This window comes from Eurosta solidaginis, chromosome 2 (genome assembly GCF_040869045.1).
Source record: "Eurosta solidaginis isolate ZX-2024a chromosome 2, ASM4086904v1, whole genome shotgun sequence".
NCBI classification, from domain to species: domain Eukaryota; kingdom Metazoa; phylum Arthropoda; class Insecta; order Diptera; family Tephritidae; genus Eurosta; species Eurosta solidaginis.
The window spans coordinates 293,400,404-293,416,856 of record NC_090320.1 but is presented as its reverse complement, the minus strand read 5'-3'; the positions used below and the strand labels follow the sequence as shown (position 1 = coordinate 293,416,856).

The following is a 16,453-nucleotide window of genomic DNA, read 5'->3' as shown; positions in this document are numbered from 1 at the left end:
ATTTATTTCTAATATATCCAAAGCTGTTTAAGCAAAAAAGACATTGAGGAACACACTTTTTGTGTTTGTTCGCTGTGAATCAAACGTACAAAGACGCGTTCAGCAAAACGCACACACTGTCATGTTGAATAAGATGAAATGCTGTTAAAGGATAGCATACCTAACTAAGTATACAAGTTGTCTGCAACGAATCGCACTAGTTCATAACTAGTTCCGAACTAGCGCACAACTGTCGCTTAAAGAGATATACTAGTTCTAATTCTGACCCCTCGCACTGCTTTCAACTGACACATTTAGCATCGTGATGTTGTATGAAATTTCTATTGCCCTCCCCCTTTTGCAGGCCTTTTGAGCGCAGTTGATTAGTATGTGGTTCTGAAATAGTCGCTTCCTTGGATTAATTAATTTAAATACATATAGCTCAGACTATTGGTACAAGTGTGGCTGCGAACAGTGCCGCTCTGCAATCGAAGCATTTTCATACTACACTATGCAACAACTTTATTCTTGGCCGCCAAATATCGTTAGGAAGAATAGTTTTCCAGAACTTGTTATCCCTATAGTGATTTGCGAAATGCGAATACATATTTCGTTTAAGTATAAATCATAGACTTTTTCAAACCTACTTAGGCTTAAAAATGCAATTTTGAAATGGCAAAAATTTGAAGCTGTGAATTTAAAACGATTTTGGGGATCCAGCGAGCACAAAATCTTGTGCATATGAATCCAATCACTTTTCCGGCTATACCTCAGATGCCGCCAATGGTTTTCAGCTGCCTATCTAAACCATTTTTACTTAAGGGCTAATGACCCGAATTTACTTGTACCTTCACCGCTTCCTTTGTTATGTCTCATTCTGTTTATTAAGCATTATGTTGAATAATTATTTTTTTCTTTATAAAACTGCATTTAATGCAATTAAATTTATATAGAGTTGATACAAAATATTTCGTAAGATTACCTTTATAAAAATTGGCACAACAGCAGTCGAAAATTTTTCAATCAAAAAAGAAGAGATTGAAGATATTTACACAAAAGGTATAATCGAAACAGCTGTCGCCTTGTCCGTAATGATGCTTTAAATATTGCTTTAATATGTTTTCTAAATTGGGGAATAGGTTTCATTCCACTTAAAACAATATCAAACAAAAAAGTGCTAGTTTCGCAGAATTTGTTTATTTATCAGTTCTAAAAAACAATTTTAGGCTATTGTTTGGTTAATATGTATATTAACCTGGGTCGATTTGTATGGACGAAAGTTAACCGATATCGCGCCATCGATTTTTCGGTAGAATTTGGGCTCAGTATGCGTAGTGGAACTTTTTTTCCTGATTCCAAATCCTATCGAAAAATCAATTCGAAAAATCAATGGCGCGATATCGGTTAATAAATCGACCCAGTCTAATGTATATGGCTTATTCCACACAGAGCGTCTCAAAAATAGATTAACAACGAATTGTGGTTGAATCCATGGAAAAAGTTGGACAAATCATGTAAGCAGCTTTTATTAATTTAGTATTTATTGTTTATCTTATAATATCCCATTCAGAATGCGAATAAATCAAAAATCACCCCCTTATCTATAATGAAATTATTAGTTTCTACCGAAGCCCTATCTTGATGAGTAGTGGAACTAATTCTTAGAGGAGTACACAGATCGGCAGGTAATGAATTGGGGAGCCCTTTAGAAAACATAACATAAAATTGCAGACCTTTTACTTAGCCCCCAATTAGGCTATTAAAATTAGGTTTTTAGCCAGATTAAACCTAATTCTATTTTAAAATAACAAAATTATTATTTTGAGCATTTTTTAAATATTCACTGAAAGAAAAATACTGGTAAAATCAAACGAAATACGGGCAATTCAGCCGAAATTTCTGTAAATTTTTATCCATCGCAACAAGATGTTGAATCAACTGCGCACAAATCGTTGATTCGTAATTAACCATTTTAGTAGTCGAATGAACAAAAAAAGTTGTTGCGACAGCTTTGTACGAAAGTACCTATGTTGCCATATAAATAAATAAATGTAAGGCGCGATAACCTCCGAAGAGATTTTAGGCCGAACTTCTCCTCCAAATTGCGTCGTGCTCCTTTTTAATTTTTCTTACAAATTGGCGGTACGCGACCTACTTGTTTTATGCCGACTCCGAACGGCATCTGCAAGGGGCGCCTCCGCTTAGAAAATGTTTCTTCTAATTGAAAAAGCTTGTTTATAAAATTTTTATGTTGCTTTTCCCGGGGTGTGAACCCAAGGTCTTCGGTGTGGTAGGCGGAGCACGCTACCATCACACCACGGCGGCCGCCATATAAATACGTAAATTTGTGAATACATAAATACGCATGCTTGCTACATATACATACATATGAATATAGAAATGAAAATAATAGTCACAAAACTGATTCTCAATTATTTCAGTTGCAGCTCAGCTCATTCTCAATTTCTTCTCTCGCATGTAGTTGCCACACTTGATTGTTTCGAACAAAACTTGTAGTATAAATGTTTGACGTAAAATTTTAAAAAGAGAACTTGTAAGTTATAGAAAAGTAAAGAATCAAATCGCAGGAAGGTAATTCACCACTGGAGTAACTTTATATGTAATTCGGCAAGTTTAATTTTGGTAACACTTTAAGTTGAAACGATTCCAAAACAACTCAAACTTTTATTTTGTCGGAAACATCAACGTTAAAAAGGAAGTTTTTTTTGTATTATCTTATTGAATTCGTTCGCGTGAGTGAAAATTCATAAAACTTGAACAAAATGTTACTATCTTTGGAAAAATTCTGTTCGTTCAAGCAAAACTTTTGCAACAAGAGGGCGCAATTTTGCATTCGCTTGGACGAGAAGTTGCGAAATTGCACCCGATTAATAGTTGTCCCGGTATCTCATAATTTTTTGCACAGTAACTTCAAAAAAGGGTTTTTTCTTTTTGTATTGATAACTGAAAAACTAGTTTTTTATTGTTTTCCCATTTTGTGTGTTTTTTCGATTTGATGGTTTTCTTATTTTGGTGTTTTTTTTAACAAGTGGCACCATCGTCATAAGTACAAAGTAGAGAGCGGAGTGAACGTAAAATTCTCTTTGAAACTTGCTCATGTATTGACAGTTTATCGCCGTAGAAATTACCTGTGAGATCAGTTGTGTTAACAGAAAAATCAGTTAGATTGATTAGGAATCTGTCAATTTTACAGAATTTTGTTAATTTAAGAACGACAATTTCGCTTCTGTTGAAATGACTAAACTAATTTGTTCGCTTGACAAAGAACTCGGTCGAACCATAACCTTAATTCGATCAATTTCACGGAATCCGTTAAGTCAAGAACAACAGAACCGATTTGTTGATTTTACTAGCACCATTTATTTCAGCGTAGTTTATGTTTTTTCTAAATATTTCGCTACGGTTTGCTATAATTTATATTTTTGGCTGCCGCTTTCAAGGATCAGATTTCTTATTACTACGCTGCCACAAGTCCTGAAAAATGCTCCAAGCTTCAGAGTTTTAGCTTACAGTAAATTTGCGTAAGAATTGATCTCAAGATTCCCCGATTGTGCAAGAGTTTGCTAGATTTCAGTATCCGTGCGCCACCTTGCGGAAATACTTCTCTATACAGCTTTGTCACCGGATTCTGATTTTTCTTCTTTTTATTATCCCTAGCTGGTCAGAAAGTTACTGAAAAGTGCTTGGCTAGTTTCCTGAATTCCGCTCTGAAATATTTGTACAAAGAAGAAAGCCATCTTCTATAAATATAGTAATAAATAAAAAGAGTAAAAAGCATAACTAATTATATCAACTTCATGTTAGGCATTGACACCTTAATGTCTCGAGCATAAGTAGAATAAAATTAATAAACATAAAACTTAATACAAATAATGCTTGCACATAAAATGCAAAATCATGTTTTTATGAAGCCGGATGAACTGCTCATTACATACTTACTCGTATTCACAAGAAAAACTTTATGAAATTCAGCAAAAAAAATTTTATAAAAAGGGAAATGAAAATATATTGAACGTTGCAGTTTTGGAAGACTTTTCGCCGACTTTAGCAAAACGGGAATGACCAAAAACTAAAAAAAAAAACAAAAAACAACACCCACAAACAAAATTATTGATTGCGGTGAAAAAAGCAATTCGTACATTTTTTTTTAAAATAATTTTCAGTATAAAACTTGAATGCCGACCTTTCAAGAGCTCAGTTCACTTTTATAAGTTCCGCAGTTTAAGTTTCATTACTTACACGTACGCCCTGAAATTCGTTCCGTCCAAGATGAAATTCTTCATTTGCATTGCTCTCTTTGCCGCCTCCGTTTTTGTTGCCGCAGGTATTCCAACAAGCAGTGCCACCAGCTCCGATTCTGCTGCGCCAGAAGCTGAAGCCGAACAAAATATTCAACCTGCATTCGATTTGACACGTTTCCGTAAGGCCGCATATGGTGGTGCCTCGTATGGTAGTGCCGCCACTATTCCAGCACCACCTTGCCCCAAGAACTATCTCTTCAGTTGTCAACCTAACGTAGCGCCTGTAGCTTGCGCTGCTCCTGCTCCTCAATCATACGGCTCGGCTGGTGCTTATTCAGCGCCCATCCCATATATTGCGCCTGTTCCTGCTGGTTATGGTGGATATGGTGGTTATGGTGCTGCTATGCCTTACAATCCCAGCCAATATTATCCATATTGAAGAAGATGATCGACCCTGGAAGAGAGATGTGTTAATGGACTAGAAACAAATTTTGTATGAAAAGAGTGACTGAAAAGAGTGACTCTTCATGTTCTTTTTATAAAAGATATTGTGTTAATAAATGATAAAAAAAAATGTGCTTGTCTAATATAATAAAATCAGTTTTTATGTGTAAATTTGGCTTTGAAAATGGTCTCGTGATTTGCATTGGTGAAGTTGACTCCTCTTAAAATAGCTGGTCCACTTAATAGATGTTGACCAGCTATTTTGATTCATAATTTAGCTTATATAAAATTAGCTAATATAAAAAAAAAAATACTTTGTTTCGACTCCCTGATCCTCAAATTGCGCCTTTTTAAATTTTTGCCATTCGCGATTTTCGTTCTTATAAAAAAATGGCATTTTATTATTTTCTTATAGCAATATTAGTTAAGAGCAGTAAAAATGAACGGTCTATACTTTTTTCAATTCAAAAACTTTTCGAAAAATTCTGAAAGTTTTTCAAACCTTTTAATACAGTAAACACTATACCGAATTAAGTTTACATTTTTTTGTTATTGAAATCTTAACTCAGGGTAGTTTAAATAAATCATCCAAGCTCTCTGACTGTTTTTATAAGTTCAAAAAAGGTTCGAAATATTTTCGCACTTTTCTGATCAAAAAAACAAAAAACGATAGCGCATTAAATAAAATTTTTTTTACTGATATTTGAGAAAAATTACAATGTTTTCAAACGGCGATGGTTACTAGGACATGTTTCTGAATTTCACTTAATCATCACCTAGCTTTTCGGAAGCTGAGTATTGAAATCGAAATCTCCAACATTTATACTTTATACTAGCGTAAAAGCAGATGCCTATATCTACTCAGCTATATGAATACCCCGCTGCTCGCTCTGCAATTGGTCCCTAAGTGTTGCCTTTTTGTTGCTATTCCTTTATTCACCCTTTAGGTACACAGTACATAGTTATTCTATATGCCTTTTAGTCCTAATTGTGTTGAATAATTATAGGCGCGCTCAAAATTTTTTCTTTCAGTGCAGTTTAAATGAACGATCTAAATTCTTTGCTGATTTTTTAAAAATTCAAAAACGTTTCGAAAACTTCTTGAAAGGTATTCAAACTTCTCTAATAGGAAGAAACGATACCGCATATTTATTGATATTTTTCTCAAAAAAACTGTAATTCAGGGCAATATAAATAAACAATCTAAAATCTGTGCCTTTTTTCAAAATGTTCAAAAATGTTTGAAAATTGTTTGAAAAAGTGTCAACCCTTAAACCAAACATCTACAGTTTTGTAGTGCATTGCATTTTAATCTACAATGTACAATTTTTAAGAAATTTTAAAGTCATCATGAGTTTTTAGAATAATTTTGTTCAAAATTATAGCGTTTTCTTTTCTGGCTATAGTGTTACGCTTTTTGTACGCCGCGCAAGGGTTGTTGTTCTATTCTAAAAAACAGGCAACGCCTTTACGGGGTATTTCGTTCTTTTGTGAAAATTGTTGCCTGCTCGCGACGCAAAAGCGTTACACTTTTACCCTGTATAAAATGGCGGTGTGGCAGTGCAACTCTGTGAAACTCTCAATTCGCTCTTGAGTTCCACATATACTCTGTTAATATGAGTGCACAAATCACGTACCCAGATTGCGCATTCACGAGTTCAAAATGGCTTCGTTCTGCGCATCTACGTCACAGTTGACTGTTTGAGCGAATGAAAGAAAGAGCGAAAAAACAGGAGCTAAAGGAAAGTGACGTAAGAATTGCCCATAAAAAAGAGATGATTTAATGTTTACATGCGCAATGCGCAATCTTCTTGTGTGATTTGTGATATGAGTGAATATTGTGAGATGAAATGTTCTTTATATGCACTATAAATGTTGAAAATTTTCTGGCGTAGGAGTAACACTATTAAAGCCGGAGTCATTGGTGCCGTATGTCGTATCGCTGTATCCGTATCCCTAACGTAATCAGCTGTTTATCGTTACGACGGTAAACCAAAACCCAATTGGTTGGCTACCAATAATCGATTGTATTGATTCTCATAAGGTTGGTCGAATCAGCTGTTATAAGGTTACCGATACGGTTACCTATAAAGCACCAATGTTTCCAGCTTAAGGCTTTACTATTTACTTAGGCAACAATTTATTTCAGAAAAGAAAACGCTATTAGTTTCATATAAAGCCTAAGAAATATTCATTTCTATATGGCCAAAACGCATTATGCCGTCAGAAAAAATTCCTAAAACTCTGTAGCACTTTTTATTACGGCATTGCTAGTATATATTGTACACAGGGTGTGCCAAAAGAAATTTTTTTTTGCTGAAGAGTACTTGCGCTAAGCCACTCTACAAATCAAAGAGAGAACTGCTTACTTCATAATGGGTTGTTGTATAACATTTAATTCCTAAGTAAATGAATCCGTCATAATTTACATAGATGCGTTCAACGCAATCTTAAGAAACTTCCGACTTAACAATTGAAACTTATTTCGCCTTGACTGTTCTCTTAGAAAATTTCGCGAAGCACTGTAATAAATATTCTCACCATACAATAAAATACTTGCTAACATAGTTTCTATTCTTTTGTAAAAATGTAGTTTTCAATTGTGAAAAACGTTGGAAAAGTACCAAAGAGTGGGAAAAATAATTTTACTTGCAAAGTGTGAAAGCACTTATAGGCAAAGCAAATGTCGAATTCTTCTTTGTATGCTTTACATGTAGCAAAAGTTGAAGATTAGCAGCTTTTGTATTCAGATGGCGCTAGTGTCGCAGGATCTGATGTTCTCCATAAAAATAAGTGCAATCTACTCATCATGCATAAGATTGCGTTGAACGCATCTATGTATATGAAAAAGTTGATTGTGACGCGGTCATTACTTCTGTGTCATTAAACTGTTGGAATATCTAAATTTAAACGCACTTAATTCTTTTATATTCATTTTAATTCAAATCTAAATCATACTTCCTTTTGGCATTTATCTCATTTCTCTATTTCAACAAACAAAAAAAACTAACTCTCAATTAGCATATTTGTATGGTATTATATTGATCGTTGGCTACTTTTGTATTTGTTGTTGTTTTTGTGGCATTTGCCGGTGCATTTGCCTGTTGCTCGCAAGCATTCTTTGTTGTTAGCAGTGTTCGAACTTTTACAATTGAAAATTATTTGAGATGAGAGTCCAGTTCGCAGTTGCAGGTTTTTGAAAAACTCAGGACAACGTTTAGCGATGCTCACCAACTTTCCTCTTGCCCTTTCGAACCTCCTTTAAAGGCAGTGGCGTCTATATGAGCGAAATATATATGTATGTATGTGGTCGGATGGTATTCCCACTTGCTCACTCATTTGATATTAGGACCATAGGATCTTCGATGGCACAGTAGATGACTGATGAGGTGACAAGACAAAGTGCAATGAACCAGGATTTTTCTAAAATAAACTTTTACCCAAAAGAGCTTGAAATAGACAAACTCACGAAATACATAACCAAGTCCCATACTGCGAGAAAGTATTAAAAATATGGTCGAAATTGAATAGGGAACGTTCTCAGTTTTTTTAAAGGTGAAGATATATTATCTTCAATAAGCATACCATACTCTCTCGAGGAAACCTCTACAGACAACTTTCGAGATTAGTACCCTACTTTTAGTTGATAGTTCTGCGCTAGTTCGGAACAAGTGCTAATCGCTGCAATGCCTGAACATTAGACTGTGTCGATTTATTAACCGATATCGCGCCATCGATTTTTCGATAAGATCGCCAACGTTTTTACAACAGTTTTTTGAAAAAAAAAAAAAATACTTTTTGGGTTTTGAGGAGTGTTTTGGTCGAAACATTGACCCTTTCACCATTTTTTTTCGCAGGCTCGAAAATTATTTTTTTGGGTATTCCTGAGCCCAAATCCTATCGAAATATCGATGGCGCGATATCGGTTAACTTTCGTCCATACAAATGGACCCATGTTACTGGACATGTTTAAAATTGGCTTTACGAAATTGGGCTTGCCCTAAATCTCCTCGGAGGTATATCTCACCTTGTATTTATTTTTGTTTTAATCTCAAAACTGCTCATCCCCTCTAACAAGACTGAGTCACCAAGCCAAACATCTAAACATCCAAAGGTCCAAACTTTCACATTTATAATATAAATAAGTTACACTCGAGGTCGACCACTTTTTATCTACTTAGTACTATATTTTGGCAAACTTAACACTAACCAAATATTAAAGACCGAACACTGGCTGTTACGAGTATGAGGCTCCATTTATTTTCATTTAAGCTCTGAGACAACCACAACCACTTGCTAGGCTATTTATGGAATTTAAATGCATGCTTTACGCTATGCACTCCAGCTCCCCGCACTCTTTGGAGCAATGAAGTTTTTTGTGCAACGATAAAGTCCAGAACCAAAACAATGATGTGTGTTTTTTAGCTGGTGTGCGATCATACGATTAATGTATGTATGTACATTACTGTTAAGGTTTTTTTTTTGTTTTTTTTGTTTTTTTTTGATCTATAGACGAGAATTTCTACCTACGTAGAGTCGTTATCTTTGTGCAAATTAAATTGAGATTTTGTTATTTAGAGGTGTGTTTTTTTGTGGTACTGCTTGCTTGTGTATCTATGTATGTACTAATGTATATGTATAAGTGTGCATACCACAAACATTCATTGTTAATGTTGTTGCCAGGTCGTCAATACCAATAAAAGCAAATAGAACGGGGTTAGTAATGAAGCACAGTGGAGGCAATGAGATAAGTTTCTGAGCATTTTCTGAGTATACATAATTTGAAGTTGTGTAATGATGGACATTCCTTTGTACACATCACATCGAGTGCTAAGGACTATATCACCGAGTCTCAGTATAATTTTCTAACACGCCTATTTATTTTTGAAGAATGTCGTTCTTCGTAAGCTTTCAAAAACTTTCTATCTCACAATTAATATTTTTGTTTTAAACTGGGAACTAATTTTTGTATTAATAAAAATTAGTACCCAATTTTTTTACTATCAATTTGTATTGGAAACCTACTGCAGAAATGGTACTAAAATGAAAATAACGTTTTTGGTTGGCTTTATGAACATTTTCTTAACTCAACTACAAATAATCCGGAAAAATTATGTGGAAACTTCAAAATTATGTAACATATTTTTGCCTAAATATACAAATATGTATAATATCGTTAGCTTAATGTGAAAATGTGCTAAGTCACTTTTTTTGAAAAATTGTATTTTAATGCAGTTTTAAAACTGAATCCAAAATACATCGATCACAAAAAAATAAAATATTTAAAGTTTTCATTTTTACGTGCTGTGGGCAATGATGTGTAAATGTGCTAAGTCGTCAGCTGATAAAAAATTGTGCCAAGTCAACCTAACAATAATATCAATCTGAATTACTAGTCATTTCTTTGTGCGAGCTTTTTATTTATTTATTTAATTCATTCAATCTAAAAGTACATACTTTGTTGTTGTTTTATTAACGATAAAGACACTTTCCGAAGGCTATGGGGAGTTTTACCGATGTTGATGGCCCTTTGCCGGATATAGATCCGGTACGTTCCGGTAACCAAGCACTATTAAGGTACTACTAGCTCGACAATCTCGGGAACGATTTATATGACCAAATTAAACCTTCTAGGCCATCCCCCCTCTCCACCCCCTAGTTCCATGAGGAACTTGGGGTCGCCAGAGCTTCGGCTGTCAATGAAACAGGATTCGCTACGGTTAGGTGAGTTGACAATTGGGTTGGAGAAGCCATATATTGTGCTGGCAACCCCTTGAGAGGGTTGCGAACAGAACCCCTTGAAACTGGATTTACCCAATTGAGACATGCCTTTGGTGTATGATAAATGCTTTGCGCTGACTATAATCTACTTCAATTCTTACATATCGATAACTACATGCTTTCTTACAGACGAGTTAAAAATAGAAAACAATTCAAACTGAAACTTATATAAGCTGTTGTTAAAATTAATAACACTACTGAATCGATTTGCTAGATGTATAGGTTCATTCATAGCATAATTCGTTTTATGAGTTATTTCGATAAATAATCTATAGGAGTTAGATTCATAGAAAGGATTCCATATTATTGAGCAATATTCAATACCACTTCTGACCAAGGATATATAAAGTGCCTTCAACATCATAGGGTTCTTAAAGTCACTGGTGGTACGTCTACTGAACCCAGCCATTACAACAAATTTTGAAACAACGAGATCAATGTGACTAGAAAAAGACAGTTTGGAGTCGAAAATTACACCCAAGTCTTTACTCTCTTGACAACGATTAATAGATTTAGTTTGTAGATAAAGTATGTGGTAGTTGTCGTTATGGAATAAGACACAACACAGCATTTGTTTGAATTTAAAAATAAGTTATTGTCTGCGCACCATCCGGCTAAAGAGTCCAGATCAGCACCGTTAGAAATAAAATAAATAAATAAATGTAAGGCGCGATAACCTCCGAAGATTTTAGGCCGAGCTTCTCTTCCAATTCGCGTCGTGCTCCTTTTAATTGATCCTACAAATTGGCGGGACGGGACTTATTTGTTTTATGCCGACTTTGAACGGCATATGCAAGGCAGATGAGTTTTCATTGAGAAGCTTTTCATGGCAGAAATACACTCGGAGTGCTTGCCAAATAACTGCCATGGGCGACCCCGCTTAGAAAAACTTTCTTCTAAATGAAAAAGCTTGTTTCTAAAATTTTTTTTGTTGCTTTGCCCGGGGCGTGAACCCAGGATCTTCGGTGTGGTAGGCGGAACGCCCTACTCGAGTTTACACACATAACTGCCGTAGCACTATAGCGAACATCAAAATTTTTTGGGGGCACAATAAATGCAACTTTGATTGAATGACCGAGATCCTTAACATAAAAACGCAAAATCATCTTGCATAATTTAATAAAATGTCTTTGCAAAGGCCATTTTAAACATAAAAATAGATCTTGCGTAGAAAGGTATAATATGTACCGAAAAAGGTAGGAGGCTAAAAGAAAACATTGTTTTTACTAAACTACCATCGGCCAAATAGCTCTTATAAAAAACCCAATAGTAACAAAAGCATTGGCCCATCAAATTATTGAATATTGAATTATTTTGCCTGTGCGTTTAAGAATAAGAATAAAAGAATATTAAAAGGAGATTAAAATTTTACTAGCGGAAAGTTAGTAGAACAATCCATTACCTCTCTCGCGAATGTGTTTTTTTAATTCCTAGATTGTTAATTTGTTCAGTACATTATTTGTTGGAAAATTTTAATAGGCGTCGTCGCGAAGATAACCTTTTCAGTAGTTGGCTAAGCTAAGCTTAAACTGAGTTTGCTTGCTTAAACTCCAGTCAAATCTAAGCTCCATTTAAATTACAGAGCAGTTTTTCAATCCCAGTTTAATACCGCCTTTGTGGTAAGCTTTTTTGTACAGTAACTCTGGTTTTTCATTATGTAGATAATTTGTAGATACTGCAACAGCTGCCTTTTGTTGACATACTCGACGTTATTGTTGATGCGATGAAATAAGTAAAAAGTATAAATTAACATATAATTTTTTTTTATATAAATGTAAAAATAGCGTAACATTTAATGTGTTCAGTTTATATTTTGTAATCAAAGCAAACAAGAATGCAACAGCTGATTGGTTAGCTATAGTTTAAGCCTGCCACATTGGCCTCTTAAGCTGAGCTAAAGCTTCAGTTAAAATTCACTGAAAACCTGTGTTGAACTTGTAGGGCAAAAGCGGGCCTGAACAAAAGGAAATTTTCCGCCTTGAAGTATGCAATAAATCTTACATGCTTTATTTAATTCATATTCTGTGTCCAGCGAACATTGCTCGCATGTTAGTTTAGTGTAAACAACATACTTTTTAGGAAATAAAGGCCAATACGAGGATTTTAACAAAGCTATGCAACTTTTTTATCTTCCCTAACTTTACACGTTCTTCGTTCAAGGACTCCGTCCAAGAAATATTCTGACCCGTAATTTGATACTAATTTGTTTATACCTGATGACCTTTTAAAAAAAGGTCCCAAAGAGTTCCTTTCCGACAATTATTCTCAAATTGTTGATCATTGCTACCTGACATTTTTAATTCGATTGTTGTATTAGTTTTCAATATCTTGGGATATAAATATTTATTTAATTGTCCTCAGTATGTTTCAATTTACATCATGCAAAATGCCAGCTGGTTCTATGATTTCTTCATCAAAAGGATTTTAGATAATTTTAAAACGCTTTGCCTCACTGTATATTCCAAATTCTTATTCAAGTATTGAAGTTGAAATGAGCGTCTGTGAGAGAATGCTATTTATTATTAAACGATAATTTATTCTAAAAACCTTCAGCGCAAAATATCGACCAACTCAACGAATGATAAATTAAAGAAAATATTGGAGTATTGAAGCTAAGTCAAAGCTGAATTTTGGGTGGGAGAGCAATATCAAAAGCACAATAGTTGTGGAAGAGCTGGCGAATTTAACTGAAACATGTGCTGGTACATACTCAGCCGACCACTTACATAGAACTTAAATCTTAATGTATATAAATTTCGTGTCACGATGTTTGTCCGCGATGGACTCCCAAAATATCTAACCGATTTTAATAAAATTTGCACACCGTGTCCAGTTTGATCCAGCTTGAAAGATAGGATAGCGTTCCTGTAAAGTTTCTTTCCAGGAAGTGGACCAGGGACCGATTAATCGAATAAATTCTATTCACGGTTCGTTTTGTCTAAAATTTGGTATATAGGTAGGTGTTTGATTAGATAAGTATTTACGTGACTTTGTTCCGCTAAATGAAGCAGGGACCGGCTAGGACAGGGGCGGCGAACAAGCGCTTGAAAAGAGAAAGAAGAACTAGAGAAAAAAGAAAAGAGGGAAAAAGATAGAGTTGGACGAAGATCGATTGGTCGGTAAAAGGAGAGGGAGAAGAAGGAGAGGGAGAAAGAGACGCAAAAAAAGAGAAAGACAGAGAGTGAATAAAAAGTTAAGGAAAAGAGGGAGTGAGGGAAAGGTAGAGTAAGAGGTAAAACCTGCCTAAAAGTTATGCAGATAGACCAAAGCCAATGTATAACATTAAAATTTGAAACATGAACAAATAACATATTTTTTATGCAGCTGCAACAGGGAGGACTTTCCAATAAATTGAGACGTACCAATCACTAAAATTAAATTAGCGTTTGTCAACCCAAATGATAAGCCCATGTCTTATTGTATAAATGGATGTGTCCTTGTTTAAAAGAGAAAATTATAAGTCCCGGTTTTACTACCGTTTTATTATATTATATTATAACGCATTTTTATGGATATGTTTATATCATGTCAACATTTTTTAGTTATATACATAGCTATGTATAAATCAAGGCGAATTCAGTACCTGGTGTTGTTATCCCAACAGCTGATTGCTTTTTATACTCAGTTGAGCAGAGCTCACAGAGTATATTAAGTTTGATTGGATAACGGTTGGTTGTACATATATAAAGGAATCGATATAGATATAGACTTCCATATATCAAAATAATCAGGATCGAAAAAAAATTTGGTTGAGCCATGTCCGTCCGTCCGTCCGTCCGTCCGTTAACACGATAACTTGAGTAAATTTTGAGGTATCTTGATGAAATTTGGTATGCAGGTTCCTGAGCTCTCATCTCAGATCGCTATTTAAAATGAACGATATCGGACTATAACCACGCCCACTTTTTCGATATCGAAAATTTCAAAAACCGGAAAAGTGCGATAATTCATTACAAAAGACAGCTAAAGCGACGAAACTTGGTAGATGAGTTGAACTTATGACGCAGAATAGAAAATTAGTAAAATTTTGGACAATGGGCGTGGCACCGCCCACTTTTAAAAGAAGGTAATTTAAAATTTTGCAAGCTGTAATTTGCAAGTCGTTGAAGATATCGTGATGAAATTTGGCAGGAACGTTACTCCTATTACTATATGTACGCTTAATAAAAATTAGCAAAATCGGAGAATGACCACGCCCACTTTTAAAAAAAAAATTTTTTTAAAGTAAAATTTTAACAAAAAATTTAATATCTTTACAGTATATAAGTAAATTATGTCAACATTCAACTCCAGTAATGATATGGTGCAACAAAATACAAAAATAAAAGAAAATTTCAAAATGGGCGTGGCTCCGCCCTTTTTCATTTAATTTGTCTAAGATACTTTTAACGCCATAAGTCGAACAAAAATTAACCAATCCTTTTGAAATTAGGTAGGGGCATAGATTTTATGAAGATAACTGTTTTCTGTGGAAATGGGCGAAATCGGTTGATGCCTCGCCCAGTTTTTATACACAGTCGTCCGTCTGTCCTTCCGCATGGCTGTTAACACGATAACTTGAGCAAAAATCGACATATCTTTAATGAACTTAGTTCACGTGCTTACCTGAACTCACTTTATCTTGGTATGAAAAATGAACGAAATCCGACTATGACCACGCCCACTTTTTCGATATCGAAAATTACGAAAAATGAAAAAATGCCATAATTCTATACCAAATACGAAAAAAGGGATGAAACATGGTAAGGTAATCGGATTGTTTTATTGACGTGAAATATAACTTTAGAAAAAACTTTATAAAATGGTTGTGACACCTACCATATTAAGTAGAAGAAAATGAAAAAGTTCTGCAGGGCGAAATAAAAAACCCTTAAAATCTTGGCAGGTATTACATATATAAATAAATTAGCGGTATCCAACAGATGATGTTCTGGGTCACCCTGGTCCACATTTTGGTCGATATCTGGAAAACGCCTTCACACCACTCCCTTTTAAAACTTTCATTAATACCTTTAATTTGATACCCATATCGTACAAACTCATTCTAGTCACCCCTGGTCCACCTTTATGGCGATATCTCGAAAAGGCGTCCACCTATAGAACTAAGCCCCACGCCCTTTTAAAATACTCATTAACGCCTTTCATTTGATACCCATATCGTACAAACATATTCTAAAGTCACCCCTGGTCCACCTTTATGGCGATATCTCGAAAAGGCGAACACCTATAGAACGAAGGCCCACTCCCTTTTAAAATGACTCATTAACACCTTTCATTTGATACCCATATCGTACAAACAAAGTCTAGAGTCACCCCTGGTCCACCTTTATTGCGATACCTCGAAAAGGCGTCCACCTATAGAACTAAGGCTCACTCCCTTTTAAAATACTCATTAACTCCTTTCGTCTGATACCCATATTGCACAAACGAATTCTAGAGTCACCCATGGCCCACCTTTATGGCGATATCTCGAAACGGCGTCCACCTATGGAACTAAGGATTACTCCCTTTTAAAATACTCATTAACACCTATCTTTTGATACCCATATTGTACAAACAAATTCTAGGGTCACCCTGTTCCACCTTTATGGCGATATCTCGAAACGGCGTCCACCTATGGAACTAAGGATTACTCCCTTTTAAAATACTCATTAACACCTATCTTTTGATACCCATATTGTACAAACAAATTCTAGGATCACCCTGTTCCACCTTTATGGCGATATCTCGAAACGGCGTCCACCTATGGAACTAAGGATTACTCCCTTTTAAAATACTCATTAACACCTATCTTTTGATACCCATATTGTACAAACAAATTCTAGGGTCACCCTGTTCCACCTTTATGGCGATATCTCGAAACGGCGTCCACCTATGGAACTAAGGATTACTCCCTTTTAAAATACTCATTAACACCTATCTTTTGATACCTATATTGTACAAACGCGTTCTAGAGTCACCCCTGGTCAACCTTTATGGCGATATCT

General features: G+C 35.1%; 2 protein-coding genes across 5 annotated transcripts in view; both read left to right on the top strand.

Annotated features, from left to right (window-relative positions):
- The window catches only part of for (cGMP-dependent protein kinase for), a 319,267-nt gene that overhangs the window by 36,007 nt on the left and 266,807 nt on the right, over nucleotides 1-16,453 (top strand). The gene's annotated exons all lie outside the window — the stretch shown is intronic.
- LOC137242861 (vitelline membrane protein Vm26Aa-like) lies at nucleotides 4,192-4,856 on the top strand. Its single transcript, XM_067770114.1, has one exon. It carries the CDS (start codon nucleotides 4,270-4,272, stop codon nucleotides 4,678-4,680), a length of 411 nt encoding a protein of 136 aa, XP_067626215.1. The 5' UTR covers nucleotides 4,192-4,269; the 3' UTR covers nucleotides 4,681-4,856.

Coding starts and splice junctions, on each gene's coding strand:
- LOC137242861 (XM_067770114.1), top strand. CDS start 4,270: ATGAAATTCTTCATTTGCATTGCTCTCTTTGCCGCCTCCGTTTTTGTT.